The following is an 18,696-nucleotide window of genomic DNA, read 5'->3' as shown; positions in this document are numbered from 1 at the left end:
GAAGTCCCATTAGCACAATATAAGTCTCTGCACTAACATTGCATTATTATATAAATATTAAGGTGAAAGCCATAATAAGGAAACCAAATGTGGCCTGTTAATCTCAAGGAATTTCAAAGTGCAGCTATAAAGCATCAACTTCCTGACAACGTTATATATTGATAGAGTATCACAGTGTGTGAGTATGTTTAAAGCTACAAGCAATGCCAATATATATACACATATCTGTATATACATACATACACATATAATAATAAATGAGTTAAAATCCAGCAGGAATATTTTAGGAGTTTATTGTTAACGGCAGGGGAAAAAAGGTAACAATTCGCCTACGATTGGTGCAGATAGAAGCCTCAGCATGATGCCATGCTACATTATGTGTGTGTGTGTGTGTGCGTGTCCGCGCGTGTGTGTAAACGCGTCCTGGCACCAGTTGCGGCGGCGCAGAGCCGTCTGATTGGACGCCGGCGCAACGGACGCAGTTTCCCCAGACTGCGGCCGCTTTAGCGGTCGAATCAAAACGCTGCGCAGTCCGAACGACGTGCGCAATTACAACGTCTGACATCATCGCGTTCACGTCTGACGGGCAACTTTATGGCCGGACGCACTGTGCTCACCGTACAACGACGAGCACAAAAAGAAAGGAGGAAGAAGGAATAAATGTAAGCGTCGTTTACCTCTCGGTGTCTTCCTCGCGGACCGGCCTCCCCTCGCGGTATCCGCAGCGAGAGACAGATAGCCCTCACGGCAGACTGCAGAGTGAGAGAGGGAGAGAGAGAGAGAGAGAGAGAGAGAGAGAGAGAGAGGGGGGGGGGGGGGGGGGGGGGAGGAGAGGAGTTCTTCCAGAAGTCAGCCGGGTCTGATGCAGAGAGAGGGCCGGTAGAGAAGCCAAGTGGCCCTTTTTCTTACCTTGCGACACAGATCCAGATCCAGAGGGGGTGAAATGGGTAAAAACGGTTGTTTGGGTGATTACACGTTTTCTCCCTCCCTCCCTCCTTCCTTCCTTCCTTCCTCCATCCACCCCCCCCCCCCCCCCCCCCCCCCCCCCCCTCCCTCCCTCCCTCCCTCTCTCCCCCCAGGCAGCGCTCTCCCTCTCACGCTGCATAGAGCGAGTGTCCCCCGGTGAAATCGCCCCTCCGTGGGGCTCCAGCTGTGGTAGAGATGCCTCCGGGGCGCATCCGGTGTACATCATAAAAACAAACGTGCGTTTATTTATTTAAAAAAAAAAATGTTTTAATGTACTTTCCCGCTGCAGTCAATTAAAAAGCTATTCGTTTTGGTGTTATGTGACATTAAGACATTAAATTCATAATCATTTTAATAGTTCTAGGCTGGACCTTCTTTTTTTTTTTTCCTACTGTCATATGAGCTAAATACATGTGTGGGGTGGAGGTGGAGGCACAACGTGTAGCTTCAAATCACACAAAACATTTCTTCCAATCAAAATTTCCACACCAAATGATTTACTTTCCCACAAGTCAACGCTGTCTGTTGTGAACCTGATCACTCTGGATCTTCCTCCCTCTCTCTCTCTCTCTCTCTCTCTCTCTCTCTCTCTCTCTCTCTCTCTTTCTCTCTGCGCGCGCGCGTGTCTATCCCGGATTAAATGGCACCTCGTCTTAAATGGCACCTTGCCTCGTTTCCTCTCTGCTTTCATCATCAGCAAAATAAAGATTAGGCCTCCAGAGGAGATTGTCGAGCCTTTAGAGGCGCGGGGGTCTTCATTCCTTCGCCTTTGTGATGATATTGATGATGATGATGGCCTAGTGGACAGTTTGATTTTTGTGTGGCGAGCTAGTTATAAAGAATCAATATTATATCAAGGGGGTAACTTTGGTGATAAAGGACTTCAGCCACTCTGGCTATTCATCATAAGTCTGTAGCGAGCAGATAGGTCAAAAGAAATTATATTGCTCTAAAGAGTGTGTCTCCTTATCTCTCAGTACCAGGGGAGTGGAGGACACGCCGATCGATACAGTAGCTGCCGTATACTCCTTGCAATTATCAATAGCTGATTTTGTCTTCCTGGGGCTGCATCTATTAATACCGGATAATAACAGCCTTTTGGACATAACTTCGCGAAGTGGGTGATGGATGGAGGAGGAGAGGAAGAAGAAGAAAGAGGACACAAAAAGAAAAAGGAAAGAAAGTTTTTGTTGGCAGGATGACCTTGTTGTCAACAGATTTGTCTCTCATATGAGGTGCACACAGGGGAATAGACGAGTCAAACAGACAAGAGGGAGGGGGAGGGGGAGGGGAGCGGGGGAAGCTCTAACACCCCCCCCCCCCATCCAACTGAAAAAGGTCAGGATCCACCGGTACAGTAAAACGGGTTCTAATTTATTCCGAAATGCACGTTTTAAGAATAACTACACAACACGATAACCATGAGCTTAATATGTTCATGCATCATTTTCATAACAACGTGTCATATTATAACCGACCGTCATATCATTTAACAATGTATGAAATTGCGTCTGTAATAAGTAATACGTGAATAAAATGAATATAGGTTTTTTCTTTTTTTTTTTCGTAAAATATGTTTTTCAATAATCATAAAAAAAAGCCATACACGTGTATTCCCCCCCGTTTTATTTACATGTCAGTCGGCCTCGCGCATCTTAATCTCTTCAATCAATTTCCCGTTAATGTGACCATGCATCTAGAGATTTTAATGCAAATATAAATGTGCAAAGTGAAGGGTTAAATGTGTTTATTTGTTCACCACAGCGTTTCTCCTCTTCACGTCTTTTTCATTTTAAGCACTGGAGAGAGAGAGAGAGAGGGGGGGGGGGCGAGTAATATTATAAAGTCTACAAATATGTTATATTATAAGATATTATAGCATGTTTTAAATAGCTCATAAATGGACGATATAATTCATGTATTTGTTAAACTGTAAATCACTTGGATGTGATCACGTTACATCTCCAGTGTGTTGCCACCGTGCGTAAAAATGGTGCATGCGAGAAATAAAGTGAACCTTAACGGCAAGAAGTTGTGATGGAGAGCCGGCCCCGCGGGGCCATAACATCGGCTCTCGTAAATAAAATACTCCTTCGAGATAAATATGACACGCGTGTCCCTTACAGGCGGCGGCTGGTGCCATATTATATGATGGGCAGGTCAAATCGTGGATGTTCACACTGGAGTCTGAGGACGATCCATTGAACAGAGACGTGGTGGTACATCCTAGTGGTGGCTGAAAGCAATGGGCTGAACCTCTGCTTCAGGGTGAACTCTCGCACACAGCGCAGTCCCTTACACACACGGAGCCATGCCCGACACCGAGAGACCGATAGCGCGAGTCTGCCAGACGATACTTCCAAAGTGGGCTTCGCTCTGAGCCCCGAGAGCCGACGGAAAAGAGGAAGACACCGACTGATGCTTTAATTTGGGAAAACAAGCGGTGTTTGAGTGTCTAGCCGCGAGATACCCAGAGGAAGAAATAAAGCCACTTTTTGGAGAGCGCACCGAGGCGAAGGCGCAGTAACCCGGAGCTAAAACACGGCGAGAGGCGGAGGAGGAGGACGAGGAGAGGTGTGTGTGTGTGTGTGTGTGTGTGTGTGTGTGTGTGTGTGTGTGTGTGTGTTGAAGCGACGTTGAAGCGACTTCACTTTTGCGGGACAAATGACTTTTGGATCACATTGACACTGGTGCAGTAACTGGGAGGAGGAGGAGGACGAGGAGGAGGAGGAGGAGGACTGTTGCTCTCTGGGAAGACGCGCGTCAAAGTTTGGAGATTGGAGCCGCGACAAGAAGAAGAAGAAGAAGAAGAAGAAGAAGAAGAAGAAGAAGAAGAAGAAGAAGAAGAAGAAGAAGAAGAAGAAGAAGAAGAAGAAGAAGAAGAAGAAGAAGAAGAAGAAGAAGAAGAAGAAGAAGAAGAAGAAGAAGAAGAAGAAATAAACCCGACAACAGTCAAGAAGTGTGCCCGTCCCGTCCAACTCTCCTGCTATCGCAGTGCGCGGACCACGTCAACCCGCAGCGACACTTCACCGGAAACATGTCCATCGAGAGGCGACTTTAAAGCCCCCCGGAGGCAACTCGGAAGACCGTAAACGCACCGCTTCGTTTGGAGTCCAATTCAGGAGGACGTGCGCGTTCAGCCTCGTCACATCACACAAACAAACACGAGTGAGAAAAGGAGAGGAAAAGTTACCGAGAGAGAGAGAGAGAGAGAGAGAGAGAGATCTAGACTTTACGGGACGCCGCTGCCTGAAGTTCTGAGCTAAACGAGTGGGATCGTAAAGGTCAGGGTGATGAAGATGAGAGATACCTCGAGAAGAAACGCGGCGCACAGTCCCCGGCACTTGTGAAGCAGCGCGCAGTGTGAAAAAGGAGGTGGGGTGGGATACCCCAAAAAAAAAAGAAAAAAAAAGAGCCCCCCCCTTCCATCTCCCCCGCCCCTCCCACCCCCGTGAGCCGGGCATAACAAGAGCTTTGGTGCGTTGTGTTGTTGGAAGGAGGGTTGGAGAGTAAAGAGACGGATAAAGTCTGAGGGTGGAGCGGCTAATTGCTTAGTCCGTCCCTCATTACCATATCCAATGCGCGTCCGCTGGACTCCAGCCAATCCTCCTCCACCTTCACACGGCGCCGTTAATCGCGAAGCATATTATTCACTATCGTGATTATTACACCGACATGCGCAATCCGACGCACAGCAGCAGCGGCGGCGTCGGCAGCGACACCGGTTAATGTCTGATTATTTGGCTGTTCCTCCTCCTCCTCTCCACTCCTCTCTCCGCTACACCAGGGCCGTTTTGAGAACTTTTTTTTCTTCTTTTTTTTTTTTTTTTTTTTTCTTCTTCTTCTTTTTTTATTTGCGTGCGTGCGTGCGCGTGTGCGAGTGAGTGAGTGAGTGAGTGAGTGAGTGAGTGTGAGAGTCGATTCATTCGCTCTTCGCTGATGTATCTGCAAAACGCAGAGGCATCACGGAGCGCACGAGCAGCAGCAGAAGCATCGCCGACGCCGCCAGCAGCAGCAGCAGCAGCAGCGGCAGCCGCAGCAGCAGCGGCAGCAGCGGCAGCATGTCCCGACGCAAGCAAGCCAAGCCGCAGCACCTCAAGTCGGACGAGGACCCGGCGATAGCCGGCGTGATCTCCGAGCACGGTGAGTGGGTCTGATCAGCTGTGGGTGGTGGTGGGGTGGAGGTGTGTGTGTGTGTGTGTGTGTGTGTGGGGTGGGGTGGGGGGGTCTCCGCTTTCCAACGGGCCACTTTCCACCACCACCACCACCACCCCTCCACACCCCCAATCACAGCGCCGCTTCACGGGACTTCTGCGCCGTCATTCCACGCTGTTTTTTAGGAGCTTTTTTTTTTTTTTTTTGCGACCGGGTCCACCTCAAATGAAGAAAAAGAAAAAAATGAAGTAAAAAAAAAAAAAATGTCGTTTGGGTTTATTTGGATTAGTGCTACGGGTCGGCCGATGATATTTATTTCTTAGTCATAGACTTGTGATAAATCCATTTGGATGCAGTTTGTTAATAAGTCGCGCGCCTCTCCCTCAGTGGACAGGAGCGATCCCGGTTCCGGGAAGTTGTGTGTTTGTTTGAGTTGAACCTGCAGCACGTAACCGGCCGCTGGCTGTGAGGTGACTTTGTAAGATTAAAGCATGTATTCACTTTCCACACGTGCACAACGTGCATATTATGGGCTGGAGGCCTTCGACAGCCCCGTTGGAAAGGAGAACTGATTTAATACTCCACTGTGTGTCAAATGTCGGACCTGTTTTCTTTAAATACGCCTTTGCCATCTTTTACAATTGACTTGGGCCGTGTGCATGCGCGCGCACTGAAATACACGCACAAACGCGCACACACACGCACACACACACACACGATTTGCGAAGTTGAAAAATATTTGACGTTCCCTCTTGCAGCTGTACGGATATTAATGCAACGGATATGTGGATAGTAAATCATGCAACAACTTGTATTTTTTATTATTTTTTAAATTATTTAAAAAAATAAATAATTATAACCAGTTAAATGATCATTTTAAAACAACATTTAAATTTAGCATGAGCACTCTTTTGTCCCTCGGCGCCTGTCTGGTCCTCCGAGGAGCAAAAATTGCGGATCGTGTTGCAGGTCGAAGCCTCGTTTTGTTATGGAAATGTTTTTGTTTACCCCCCCCACCCCCCCTCACATAAATTTAGCACACTTGATTTGTTCCCTTTTGGTCACAATGTCGACAAGGCCGGTTGACAGGGCTCGTCCTCGCCATGTGGAGGGAACCAAAATAAAGGGCTCATTCATCTTTTATTCTGTACGCAATAAAACGATCATTACAGAACTCCAGTCACGTCTTATTATGGCAGGCGTAATGCTGTGGGAATTATGGGGCCAACACGACGCATGTTATTAGTAATGTTATTGTTCTTAAATCCTAATTCAATTTACAATTATTTTAATTTCGTAGTATTTTTGCTTGCTGTTTTTCATCAAAGGATATTGCAACACATATAGAAGAAAATCGAATTTTTTTTCATCTAAGAGGAAAAATACAAACACATTTTTGTCATTTTATAAAACTTAAACAAACACTAATACAAATGCAGTTAAAACAAATATATATAAGGATAATCCTTTTTCTTGGTGTTTACTCTGAAATATGTATTTTTTCTGGGGTATCGATACATAGCTGGGTGCTTCCAGCAAATCACTGCTATTATTTATACCTTACTATCTATTCCAGGCTCATGTTGTCCAACACGCACACACACACACACACACACACACACACACACACACACACACACACACACACACACACACACACACAGTCACACACTTTGCAGGGCTTCTTTACAATAGAAATGCGTGATGTCGTCTCTGGGGAGCAGCTCTCTGCATGGGGAAATGTTGGTGTGAGGGCTGGGGATTCACGCTGATGACTCTGGCTCTTTTGTCCAGTTCACTCTCTGTGTTTTTTTTTGTTGTTGTTTTTTGTTGTTGTCACTTCAGGGCGTTTAACACACATCATTGTGTCCGTTTTAATGTTCGGACGGGCCTTTTCGCGTCCCTCAGGTTGCCCTCCTGTGTGATCGTGGGAGGAAAAGTGGGCTTCCTGTGAAAATGGGTCTGATTTTTTTTACATTTCATCTAAAAATCATTACTGCGATCTGTGACACGGAAGAAAAAAAAACGGTCGGAAAGGAAGACGTGTGCAGAATAAGGAAAAGAAAATACATACACTCTTTTTCTCCATTTTTAAAAAAAATTCCTGCATGGGTGTGTGTGTGTGGCTTTGACGTATAAAAACGCACACACACACGGTGTTGTGGGTAACCTATAGCATTGGCACCATTGTGCTCCAGACTGGAAGTGGCCGTGGAATGTTCTTCCCTGTCCTCGCTGGAGCACTATTACTGGCTCGCTTGTTTTCACGGCAGACGACGTCGCAGTGAAACAATCCCGAGCCTTTGGCAGAGCGCAGCCCATACACACTTAAATAAACCCAGTAATGCCATGTCTCATCCCAAGCTTCCTCATGAATGTCAGACTGCCGCTGCATCACGATGCAGCGTGATCAGATTCTCCGCTGCCAATATTGCCGCGGTGCAGCTCCTGACGACACCATCGATCGCAAAGGGCCCTGACAAATCACGGCATGTAATGTCGAAGGAATTCAGGAGTTCCATATCGGTCAGTTCGCCGCTTGGTTTGGACTTAAAATCCATACGACGTCGGGCATCGGTGGAGAAGAGGGAGGCGAGCATTCTGGTGGCGTTTACAAGTTGGGCTCGAGGGCACGGAGAGACAACCGCAAGAGCTTGGGTGTGAAGTTCTCCTCGCGTGTGTTCATTTTGCCTTTTCCTTTTTTTTTCCTTTTCTTTTTTCAAAATCTTCATTTTGAACTTTTGTTTGTGAATGTCCATTGCAGCTCAGCGAAGTCCTCTTTTAAATGTGATGCATGCCTGGAAAAAAAAAAACTCAAATCAAGTGCCAACAAGCCCTTGACTGGCATATCATCTCCACCCTCAGGCCTTCCGGACACTTGCCCCCTGGGGGCATAGGGGGTTGTGTGTGTGTGTGTGTGTGTGTGTGTGTTCAGATTGGGTAGAGGAAGGGGGGTGGGGGCGGGGGGGGGGCTGCTTAGGAGTGCTTTTATAAAGCTTGCTGACTTAACCTTTGTCCGGCCCCCGGCCCAGCCAGGTCCCGCCTCCTAGATGTCGAGCTTCTTGTACAATTAGGACGTGTGTGCCGTTGACCTTGGCAGCGCAGCTCGCTCGTGTCCTAGAAAGTGTGACCCCCCCCCCCCCTCCCCCACCACCACCACCAAACACCAAACACCCAACCCCCGCTGCATCCAGTGTCTTTGAAGGTGTGCATGTGGAATGAGTGGGAGGCGGTGGCCTACGTACTGCATATGGGCACACTTGTGCTCACTCCTTTTTTTTGGGGTGGGGGGGGGGGGGGGGGGGGGGGCAATATTCGCAGGCCATGGACGAAGACGTAAAGTATCAAGTTCCACCAATATTATTGGTCGTAAAAACCCCCCCAAAAAACATAGTTTTTATTTTGCCTGGTCGTGCTTTCCCCGAACAGGTGCACGAGCACAGATGTGCCTCTTCAGTTGTTATTTTTGATACTTTTTAATTCATGTTTACGGTCAGAATCGCCGTCTTCCTCGCTCCACAACAATCACGTTTGATGCAGGAATGTACGTAGTTATGAGTTGCGAAAAAAAAAAAAAAAGTATAATACGTCGAGGAAATCCCCGCTGACAGCGACAACATGGTTCCCCTGCAGAGGGGCTTTGTTTGGCTTTTGTTTTAATCCCCTCTCACCGTTGGGTGCAGGCCTCTGGACCACCCACATAGTCGTGCCAAAGAAGGCACTCAAATATATCTGCGTCCTATTACTCCTCAGCCATGAAAACACACACCAACAGGTAATATCCTGATTGGGAGGGAGAACTTGACAGGACTCTTTTACATAAAGCATAACAGTAGACGTTTGCGTATTTAAGGTGCATTTTGTCATCAGTGGCTTTGGTTTGTGCACGTGCCATGTGATTTGTTTCAGGAAGCAAAGTCTTGGACAAATGGTTTGACAGCTGTGTGTAGATTGTTAAAGAAGGGGGGGGGGCGGGGGGGGGGGGGCATTGCTTATTGGGTGTAAAGAAGTGAATTTATTCTTCTTTAAAATTGACAATTCAAAATCGGACCATTCAACATTCAGCCGAAGCAAAGGTCACCGTGTAAAAAAAAGAGTGTAATAAATACGTCTTTTTCTGAAGATGAGCGTCCATTAGATCCGAAAGCCCCCCCCCCCCGTCTCTGTAAACCCACATCCACAGAGGACGGAGGGCCATCTTGACGGGTGACACAGTCATCTGGACAGAGTGCCGTCATTGAATACTGTATCGCGAATGCTTACACAAACAAATCGTTAATGTTTGGGCTGCTCCACATCTGCAGGCAATGACAAAGGCCTCTCTGTTAGTGCAGATATGACTGTACCACTCTGGAGCAGGGCTGACCAGGCACACACACACACACACACACACACACACACACACACACACACACACACAGAGCTGTGCTAAGGGCGATGGAGCCTCTGCAGGTCTGAGGATGCTTGGGATCATTCGAGGATTGTCGTATGTGTTCATGGCCACAGAGACATTGATGTACAGGAACTGTGCAGAAATCTTTATTTTTATTATTTCTTTTAAATAACCGGGGGGAAATTATTGATGGATGAAAGCAGAGTAAATTAATGCAACGCTTAAACAATGTGACAAAAGGATTCAGTATCATTTGGATGGGCGTTAACGCGACACAAATCAAAGCAATCAAAGTAATAATCAAGTAATGTCGGAGTGATTGACGGCCACGAATGATCCTGTGCTGACGGATAAATCACCGGATTAAAATGCGGCGACTCGCACACGATGCATCATTCAAGATGTAGACGTCTCCAAAAAATTACACATGTTCAAAAAAAAAAATCCTAAATGAAAGAATTCATTTCTCACGAGAACAGATTGGATGTTGTGAGATTGAAGAATTCAAACATTGTTAAACCCAGAAGGCCTTGTTGTCCCCCCCCCACACACACACACACTTAACCCTACAGTGATGCATCTCTCTTTAAGGGTCCTAAGCTACCCCCAGATGCTCGAGAAGAATGCATTTGAAAGGGGGCAGAAGGGAGGGCCGGTTCTCGTGAGGCCGTAAGCGCGAGCCCTTTTTTTGAGATAACCGATCTCCCTGTCAGTATGAATGTGAATCAAAATCAAAATCTCAGTTTGGGGAAAATGTAACGATAGGACACACTTGCAATAACTTTTGTATTTAATTTTTAAATACCACATTTTTTAAAATGAGATAGCAATGACTTTACCTTAACATAGAATACATGTTATCAGTGGCATTGTCTGTGAGAGTGTGTGTGTGTGTGTGTGTGTGTGTGCTCATTAAGTGAATCTGGAAATTGCTAAGAATGGGATAATTTGTAGTTGCACAATGCGTCGCTCAATGCTCGTCTCTGTGGCTTTCACAGAATCAGTGGAAAGCATGAATACCTCGTCTGATATAATATGCCAGATTAGCGGTTTCAGTCGGCGTGCCAAAGATTACTGAGCAAGATAGCGGACGCACAGATTCGATGTCTACGATCCGCCTATTGACGGCGTCCAGTTTAATATTTGCATCCGAGTAAATGAAGACTCTTAAAGGAATGAGAAACGGATTGGATTTTCTTCTCATCCTTTCCTTTCTCATGCTAGAGGAAAATCAATACCCCCTCCACCCCCCCTCCCCCAACACACACACACACACACACACACACACACACACACACACACACACATTTTCACTGTCTTGCAAACACATAAAAAACACAAAATGTCGCCTTTACACAGCTGCACTACACAATGGCACCCCACTGGTTCAGAAGTGAATGCTGTTATTTTGAGCTCATTGGCATGTGCAGTGGGATGATATTTCCAACAATAGCATACAGATAATTAAGTGGCACACTGGTGTGGAATGTTTTGTAATATTGTTTAATTTTACCATTTCATTTTTATGTTAAAATTGCCAGATAACCAGAGCAAAATCCCACCTCTGAATCACTGAATGGTTTCTTAACTATTTTCTTCAGTGTGCACATTTTGTCCAAAGTGCTATTATAGGGCGTAATATTCTTCGCAATATTCCTTTGAATGTGCATACAATTAACGCCGCGGCAAAACATGAAAACGCTAAGAGGGAAAAGAAATTTGCGAAATAAAAACAGGAATTAAAAAAAATCGAGTTCACAAAATATATATTTTAAAGTAAATAATTTCTCAATTTTTTGGGTCAGAAAGATCCCTTAACACTGTACATTTGACACAGTAGGCCTATTTCCAGTGACAGCTAAACTAGTGTGTGTGTACGTGTATGTGACTTATCTCTATACATGTATGTTCTCTGTCTGTCTACATGTGTGTGTGGAAAAAAACATGTCAGCATGTGTCTGTGCGTGTGTGTGTGTGTGTGTGTGTGAGGTCAGAGGCATACAAAGACTCCCCCTTTGTATGAATGAATAAAAGAGATTGACAGTAATACCATTCTAATAACTAATCAGCTCAACACAATTCCTACTCATTTGCGTTGACCTTTCAACCCTCAATTATGGAAATGAGTTCTGCTGTCCGCTGCTGGGCTAAGGAGATTTTAAGCCTGCTGTCACGTGTCGCTGACGTTTCCAATCACTTGCTCCTTTTCACTTGCGGTAAATAATGTGGCATGTGCTAGAAATGAACAAAAAAGGATCATTATTATTGTTTTATTTAATTGGATTTTCACAGCGAGTTTGCTGACGTGTGGCTGTAAATTCGAGGAGGGATTTGACATGGATATTGCAAAGAAGCATTAATGGCCAAAATGAAAAGCAGAATCTTTTCATTTCATCTTTCATTTCAGCCGCTTCGACAATTTGTATCTTCTAATTTAACCTGGCAACCTACAAGATTAAGTCAAAATAATATCTTGTTTTGTCAGCCCTGCCCCCAGTGAGGATGAGAACACGGAGCCCATCCAAAGCCTGTCTGTTGATAATTAATTAAGTTAGAGACACCAGACCTTGATAGCTCATGCCCCCTTTGGCCAGAAATTACAGGAGGAGTGATGAATTTCTTCACTAATGAGTCACTGTAATTGGCCCAAATGCTTCATGTCTGCCTCACCATGGCCTCGCTCCATTTTAACCTTTGAAATGAGCAAAAGCTCCGTATGAAGCGCATGATTACTCACTTGTAACACACATGGTGAGACCCGTAATGTTGAGTAAACATGTGCGGCGTTTCCTCGTAGTCTAGTCGAGGAAACAGCACTCTGTAGGCGATACAAATACACGTCGAGTCACAGCTCAGGCCGGTTTGGCCTTTTGGGTGAGTTGCATAAATGTGGTCAATTACTTGCTTTATTCAGGAATGCGTGTGTGTGTGCTTAGATATACAGTCACATACTTTACAAATAATTACAAATCAATTTTTTTGCTACGAGATCATTTAAAAAAAACTATCAACTCAACCTTGTGTTATAGCAGCTTTTAAAATATATATATATAAATTATAAATTACTTTTAATATAATGCCTATGAAATGGTCTTAATGCTTTTTTAATAGTGTATATACAAAAGTTTAATTTGTGGATGAATAGTCATATTGGCAATTTATTATCTGCTGGTTCTTTGAGTATAAACTGAACAGGAGACTGTGAAATGAAGTGTGTGCAGGTTGCTGCTGCAGTGATTGAGCATACGGCACACACACACACACACACACACACACACACATAGAGTATAACTATGCTCGAACACAAAACAAACAAACACACAAGCGAGGCCGGTTTCACGTGGTTTTGATCAGGTGTGAATTTGGTCCATGCTCAGTGTTTGCGTCGGCTTGTTTGAGTCTCGATGGCTGCATGCGGGAGAGGAAGTGGCTTCCTACAACTGTGATTGAAACATGTGTAACTAATCAGAGACGTCGCTGCCATGGCACTAGCATGTAATTTGTTGAGTCTTATTTCATAGAGCATGGCAGAAGGAGAGAGAGAGAGAGACATTGGGACTTTCTGAACTGAAAGCTTGTGTTTTGTATTTTCAAAACATTTAAAAGAAATTTAAAAGTGGCTGTAATTTAAAATATATATTTTGGTTGCACACATTCTACAGGGGTCTAATTTAACAGTGAATGGTGCAGGACATGTTTGAGAGCAATAGTCAACAGATCTCCGCTTGTACCTTTGACAACACCATTGTAATCATGATAACACAACAAGTATTTCACTATAGAGTCCCTTGCTAAGGCTCAGGGCGAAGGTATTACCTTTGCAATGCTAAATGGAAAGGCCAAGGCATTTGAAATTCAGGTGGAAATGACTGGGCTTGATAGCAGAGGGGAATCCTAATGGGGCCATCAACGTCCTGATTTGTACCCAACAGATGAGGCAGCTGTGAATTGTATGAAATATTGGAAATCAATAGGTTCTATGGAATTTCATTAAGCGGCAGTATCCACAATTGATAGGCTCTCATAATTTGATGGATTGCACAAAGCAAATTATTAGCTGGCTCTATGGAGAGGGTGTGAATGCACAAACCCGGGTCTTGAGAATTGGTGAACTGGGGCAATTTGTTCAGAGTGAAAAAATAAAAAAAGAATATTGATTTTGGTTATGTTAAAAGAGAGGGAAAAAAACCAAAGGTTAAATCTTTGCAGCACTGCGCTGCAAAATATGTGTTGATTCTCTATTGATTATTTATTCATTAATTCTTCTTTTTTTGCTCCTTCTTTTCTTATTCCCCTCTACCCCCCCCCCCCCCCCCCCCCCCCCCCCCATCCTTTAGCTCGAGGCGAGGTGCTGGAGGATGCCGACAGCGGGAATGAGAGCCGCAGCGGCAGTGAGGAGACGCACGTGTGTGAAAAGTGCTGCGCCGAGTTCTTCAAGTGGTCAGACTTCTGTGAACATTTACAGAGTTGCACCAAACACCCCCTGGTGCTCATTGTGAATGACAATGAAAGCACACCTAACCCCTCCCAAGAGTACCCTACGGAGCTCTCCCCTGTACCCAGCTGCTCTAGTGAGCAGGCTGACAGCGAGGACCCTAGGGAGGGAAACCACAGTTCTGCTGGTGAGGGGGATGACATCCCAGAGCCAGCAACAATAAATGGGGTCAATGTCCTAGAAAAAGAGGACGAGCCGATGGAGCTAGAGCTAGCACCAGAAAAAAACATGGATCCCGAAGAGACAGACGTGACATCTCCGGAGCCAGACGGCTCCCTACCTCAGCTCGATGATGTCGTCCCCTCCTCTGTTACAAACTACGCCATGCCAAGCACCAATGTTACCTTGGAGACCCTGCATGGCACCCGGGTTGCAGTTGCCCAGTTTTCACAGAGCGTACGGGCAGCAGTGGGCAGCGGGGTCTCCACCATGGCTATTCCCATGATCCTGGACCAGCTGATGGCCCTCCAGCAGCAGCAGATACACCAGCTGCAGCTGATAGAACAAATACGCAGTCAGGTGGCTCTGATGAACAGACAGTCTGACTCACAGCCTGCTCTAAACCACCATCACAGTAATGTTGCTGGAAACCAGGGGCCTGTATCCTCCTGCGCCCCTACTGTCGCAAGTCAGCTTCAACTACACAACTTCATCACTCCCCCTGTCCATCAGCTGCCTGTCAGGCTGCCGGCCACACTCAGTGGTCAAGGCCCTTCCCCCCTGACCTCAGTGATAGAAGGACCCCACTCTCAAACACCACAAAGTAGCAGTCAACAGTCTAACTCTTCAATACCCAACATGTGCTCAAATAACTTGGTGTTTTCCTCACCCAGTAGAAGTGGATTGTCATCTCTACTTCCCTCCGGCTCATCTTCCGTAACAAACAATATTAGCACTAGTTGTAGTGCAACAGGAGTTGGTGGCATCAGCAGCAGCTCAGCTCTTCCCAGGAACTCCACCACCCCTCCCTCACTCAGCCACAGCAGCCTCCTGAGCTCTGCCTCCAGTCTACCGCTAATACCTCACAGCTCACCCAGCAGCGTTATCTTCCCCAACCCGCTGGCCAGCATAGCAGCCACAGCCAACGCCCTTGACCCCCTCGCTGCTCTGATGAAGCACCGCAAGGGGAAGCCCCCAAACGTGTCTGTGTTTGACACTAAGCCCAGCTCTGAGGACCCCTTCTTCAAGCATAAGTGTCGGTTCTGTGCCAAGGTGTTTGGCAGTGACAGCGCCCTACAGATCCACCTGCGATCGCACACAGGAGAGAGGCCCTTCAAATGCAACATATGTGGCAACCGTTTCTCCACCAAGGGAAACCTGAAAGTCCACTTCCAGAGGCATAAAGAAAAATACCCACATATTCAGATGAACCCCTACCCTGTGCCAGAGTACCTGGACAACGTGCCCACTAGCTCAGGCATCCCATATGGAATGTCTTTGCCCCCAGAAAAACCTGTAACCACATGGCTAGACAGCAAACCTGTCCTCCCCACGGCTCCCACCTCACTCGGACTCCAGCTGCCTTCCACACTGCCGAGTATGATGGGAGGTTTTGGTGAGTCTCCAAGCCTCACACCGCTCAACAGGTCCCCTCAGGGGCCATCTCCACCATTGAGCGAGTGCGCATCTTTATCCCCTAATATTTTTATCAACTCCGGCATGACCACTACTTCACCTTCCCCAAAACCCTTTCTAGGGAGTGATGCGCCGCCTCTCTTGAAATCTGAAGGTGTTCTCCTTCCACCAAGCTGCTCTAGGCCAGGAGAGAACACCACCACCACAACTACACTAAGTCAAGTGGTCCTTTCGTCGACTGTCAACTCCCCCACATTGTCCAGCAGTGGCCATGACAGTGAACCCATCACTAGCCCTAATTCTGCTTCTAACCCTGTCTCGCATCCTGTCCTTCCAATGCTCTCAGACCAGTTCAAGGCCAAGTTTCCTTTTGGAGGCCTCCTAGACTCTATGCAAACCTCAGAAACATCCAAGTTGCAGCAGCTTGTCGAGAACATTGACAAGAAGATGACTGACCCAAATCAGTGTGTCATATGTCATCGCGTTCTGAGCTGCCAGAGTGCTCTCAAGATGCACTATCGTATCCACACTGGCGAAAGGCCTTTCAAATGCAAGATATGTGGGCGGGCATTTACCACTAAGGGAAACCTGAAAACCCACTTTGGTGTCCATAGATCTAAACCCCCACTTCGGGTACAACACTCCTGCCCTATATGTCAGAAGAAGTTCACCAATGCCGTTGTGCTGCAGCAACACATCCGCATGCACATGGGGGGGCAGATCTCCAACACCCCGATCCCTGAAAGCCTGCAAGAGATGGACACTGACCTATCCTTTGACGAGAAGAGTTTAGATGCGATGAGTAATTACGATGACGATCTTCTGGACGAAATGGAGCAAGCTATGGAAGATGAACCTGACTTTAAAGAGGGAGAAATAGACCCATGTAAACCTTATTCACCGGGGAGCTCCCCACCAACTTCCATCATCTCCAGCATCACTGCAATGGAGAACCAGATGAAGATGATCGACTCCACTGCCAGCATGACACGGTCTTTTGGCCCAAACCATACGCAGAATGGCATCAGCTTTGGAGGAGAGAATGATTGCTTTGCCACCGATTCCCTGTCTGCCTTGGGGGATGCTGAAGGTCAAAGCTTGGGGAGCCCTGCTTTCTCTGAGTCCTCTGGCTCGATGCAGCATTTGTCCCCAGCTCACAGCCATTCTGAGAGCCTGCGATGCAAGTCCCCAGCTACATTCAACAACAATAACAACAGCAGTGCCACGACAATAGACGAGTGCCAGGAGAACAATACATCTGGCCTGGCGACAGTGAAGTCGGAAAAATCAGAGACCCCATCTCCGCTTTCTGCAACTGAAGGCACTGGGGCCCTTGACCTGACTGCCACTCAACCTGGCAGGCACTTTATCAAGGAGGAGAGCCACTTCAGCATGCTGTTTCTAAATAGAGATCGAGGTGTGTATGTGCGAGAAAAAAAAGGCATTGTACAAATGTAATGAAATATCTATATTTATCTCATGTAAATGTAAATATTAAATAAATATAAGTATATATTTATGTATATATATATAAGTAAAGTAAATATAATGTATATATTGATACGTAAGGGGAGAAATGGGATATGTTGATATATTGATAGTATATACTGTATATATTGATAACCAAAAAAAGTATTAATTAGCATAATTAATGTAGGGAAGCATAGTTTGTATGTTTTCAAGTCTGTCAAATTCCACCATCTTCCATGCAGCCATAGGGTTCTCCCAGTTTGTAAAATTACCATGTGTAGTTTAATGCTTCGGCATGCTAATATGCATTTGAACTCGTCTTTTTCAGGGCTAAGCACTCCTAATTTGGCCAGCACTGCATCGAACATGATCAAAATGGAAATGAATGGACACGGCAGGTCGGTGTCTCTGAGCGACAACTCGCACATGCCGGTGGGGATCCAGGTTCCTGCTGCGGCACCCCACAGCAACATGAGCCCCAGCCTCAACCCCATGTTGGCTCCCCCGCCTCCACGACGCACTCCTAAGCAGCACAACTGCCACTCGTGTGGGAAGAATTTTTCCTCAGCCAGTGCTCTGCAAATCCACGAGCGCACACACACTGGGGAAAAACCTTTCGCCTGCTCTATTTGCGGAAGGGCTTTCACCACAAAGGGCAATCTGAAGGTACAAGCCCCGTTTAATGCGGCATCAAATATAATTTTACATATACAGGGTCATTGTGTGCCACGTAACATGTAACACCCTGGGATGGATTGTGGCTAAATACCTTTGGAGTACTGCATGTCCCGGCTTATTACATCACTTCTCATGTTTGTCTTTGTTCTGGTCCCCAAGTTGAAGCTTAATGATTTTAAATATCTATGCTTGTATGTTTGTTTATTTCATTTGGGCCTTTTTCCTTCCATGTCCCACCCATAACGTGTTTGCTAGTGTGCCATATTTGCAACTCAGGATGACTGACTCTTCTTTTCATGTTCTTGCTCATTTTAGGTTCACATGGGAACTCACATGTGGAACAACGCTCCGGCCCGAAGGGGTCGGCGGCTGTCTGTGGAGAATCCCTTAGCCTTGCTGGGCGGGGATGCCATGAAGTTCAGCGAGATGTTCCAGAAGGACCTGGCGGCTCGGGCCATGAACGTCGACCCAGGATTCTGGAACCAGTACGCGGCCGCCATCACCAACGGGCTGGCGATGAAGAACAATGAGATCTCCGTGATCCAAAACGGAGGCATCACCCAACTGCCCGTCAGCCTCGGCGGTGCAGGAATCACTTCGTTGGGCGCCATGCCGGGAGGGATGGGCCGCGTTCACGCCAGAAGCAGCCCACTCATGACGGATTTGGAGAAAGCCGGTCTGGATGTCGGGGCCAACCGGCCCTTCTCCAGATTTATGGAGGAGAACAAAGAGATTGGGATCAATTAAAAAGACATTTCTGTATTATTCCAAGGTAGACGTTTGGCAAAGACTAAGAGTCAAACAACAAGGAACGAAACTGTTGATCCAGTCTGAACTCATGCGTACTATATTATGTACAGATTAAATATTTTTTGTTTGGTTTTGGAAATATAGTATTTAGTATTGATTAGAGGTCTTTGCCTTTCACCCATTCCCTCCTCACTTGATATTTCGCCTATACGAA

General features: G+C 46.3%; 1 protein-coding gene across 1 annotated transcript; it reads left to right on the top strand.

Moving 5' to 3' along the window:
- Positions 1-5,027: 5,027 nt before the first annotated feature.
- Positions 5,028-18,479, top strand: sall3a (spalt-like transcription factor 3a). Its single transcript, XM_034528948.1, has 4 exons — positions 5,028-5,109; positions 13,852-17,001; positions 17,383-17,720; positions 18,048-18,479. Exons 1-4 carry the CDS (start codon positions 5,028-5,030, stop codon positions 18,477-18,479), a joined length of 4,002 nt encoding a protein of 1,333 aa, XP_034384839.1.
- Positions 18,480-18,696: the final 217 nt, after the last annotated feature.

This window comes from Cyclopterus lumpus, chromosome 25 (assembly GCF_009769545.1).
Source record: "Cyclopterus lumpus isolate fCycLum1 chromosome 25, fCycLum1.pri, whole genome shotgun sequence".
NCBI classification, from domain to species: domain Eukaryota; kingdom Metazoa; phylum Chordata; class Actinopteri; order Perciformes; family Cyclopteridae; genus Cyclopterus; species Cyclopterus lumpus.
Note: the sequence above shows the minus strand (reverse complement) of the source record. Positions and strands in the feature narration are given on the sequence as shown.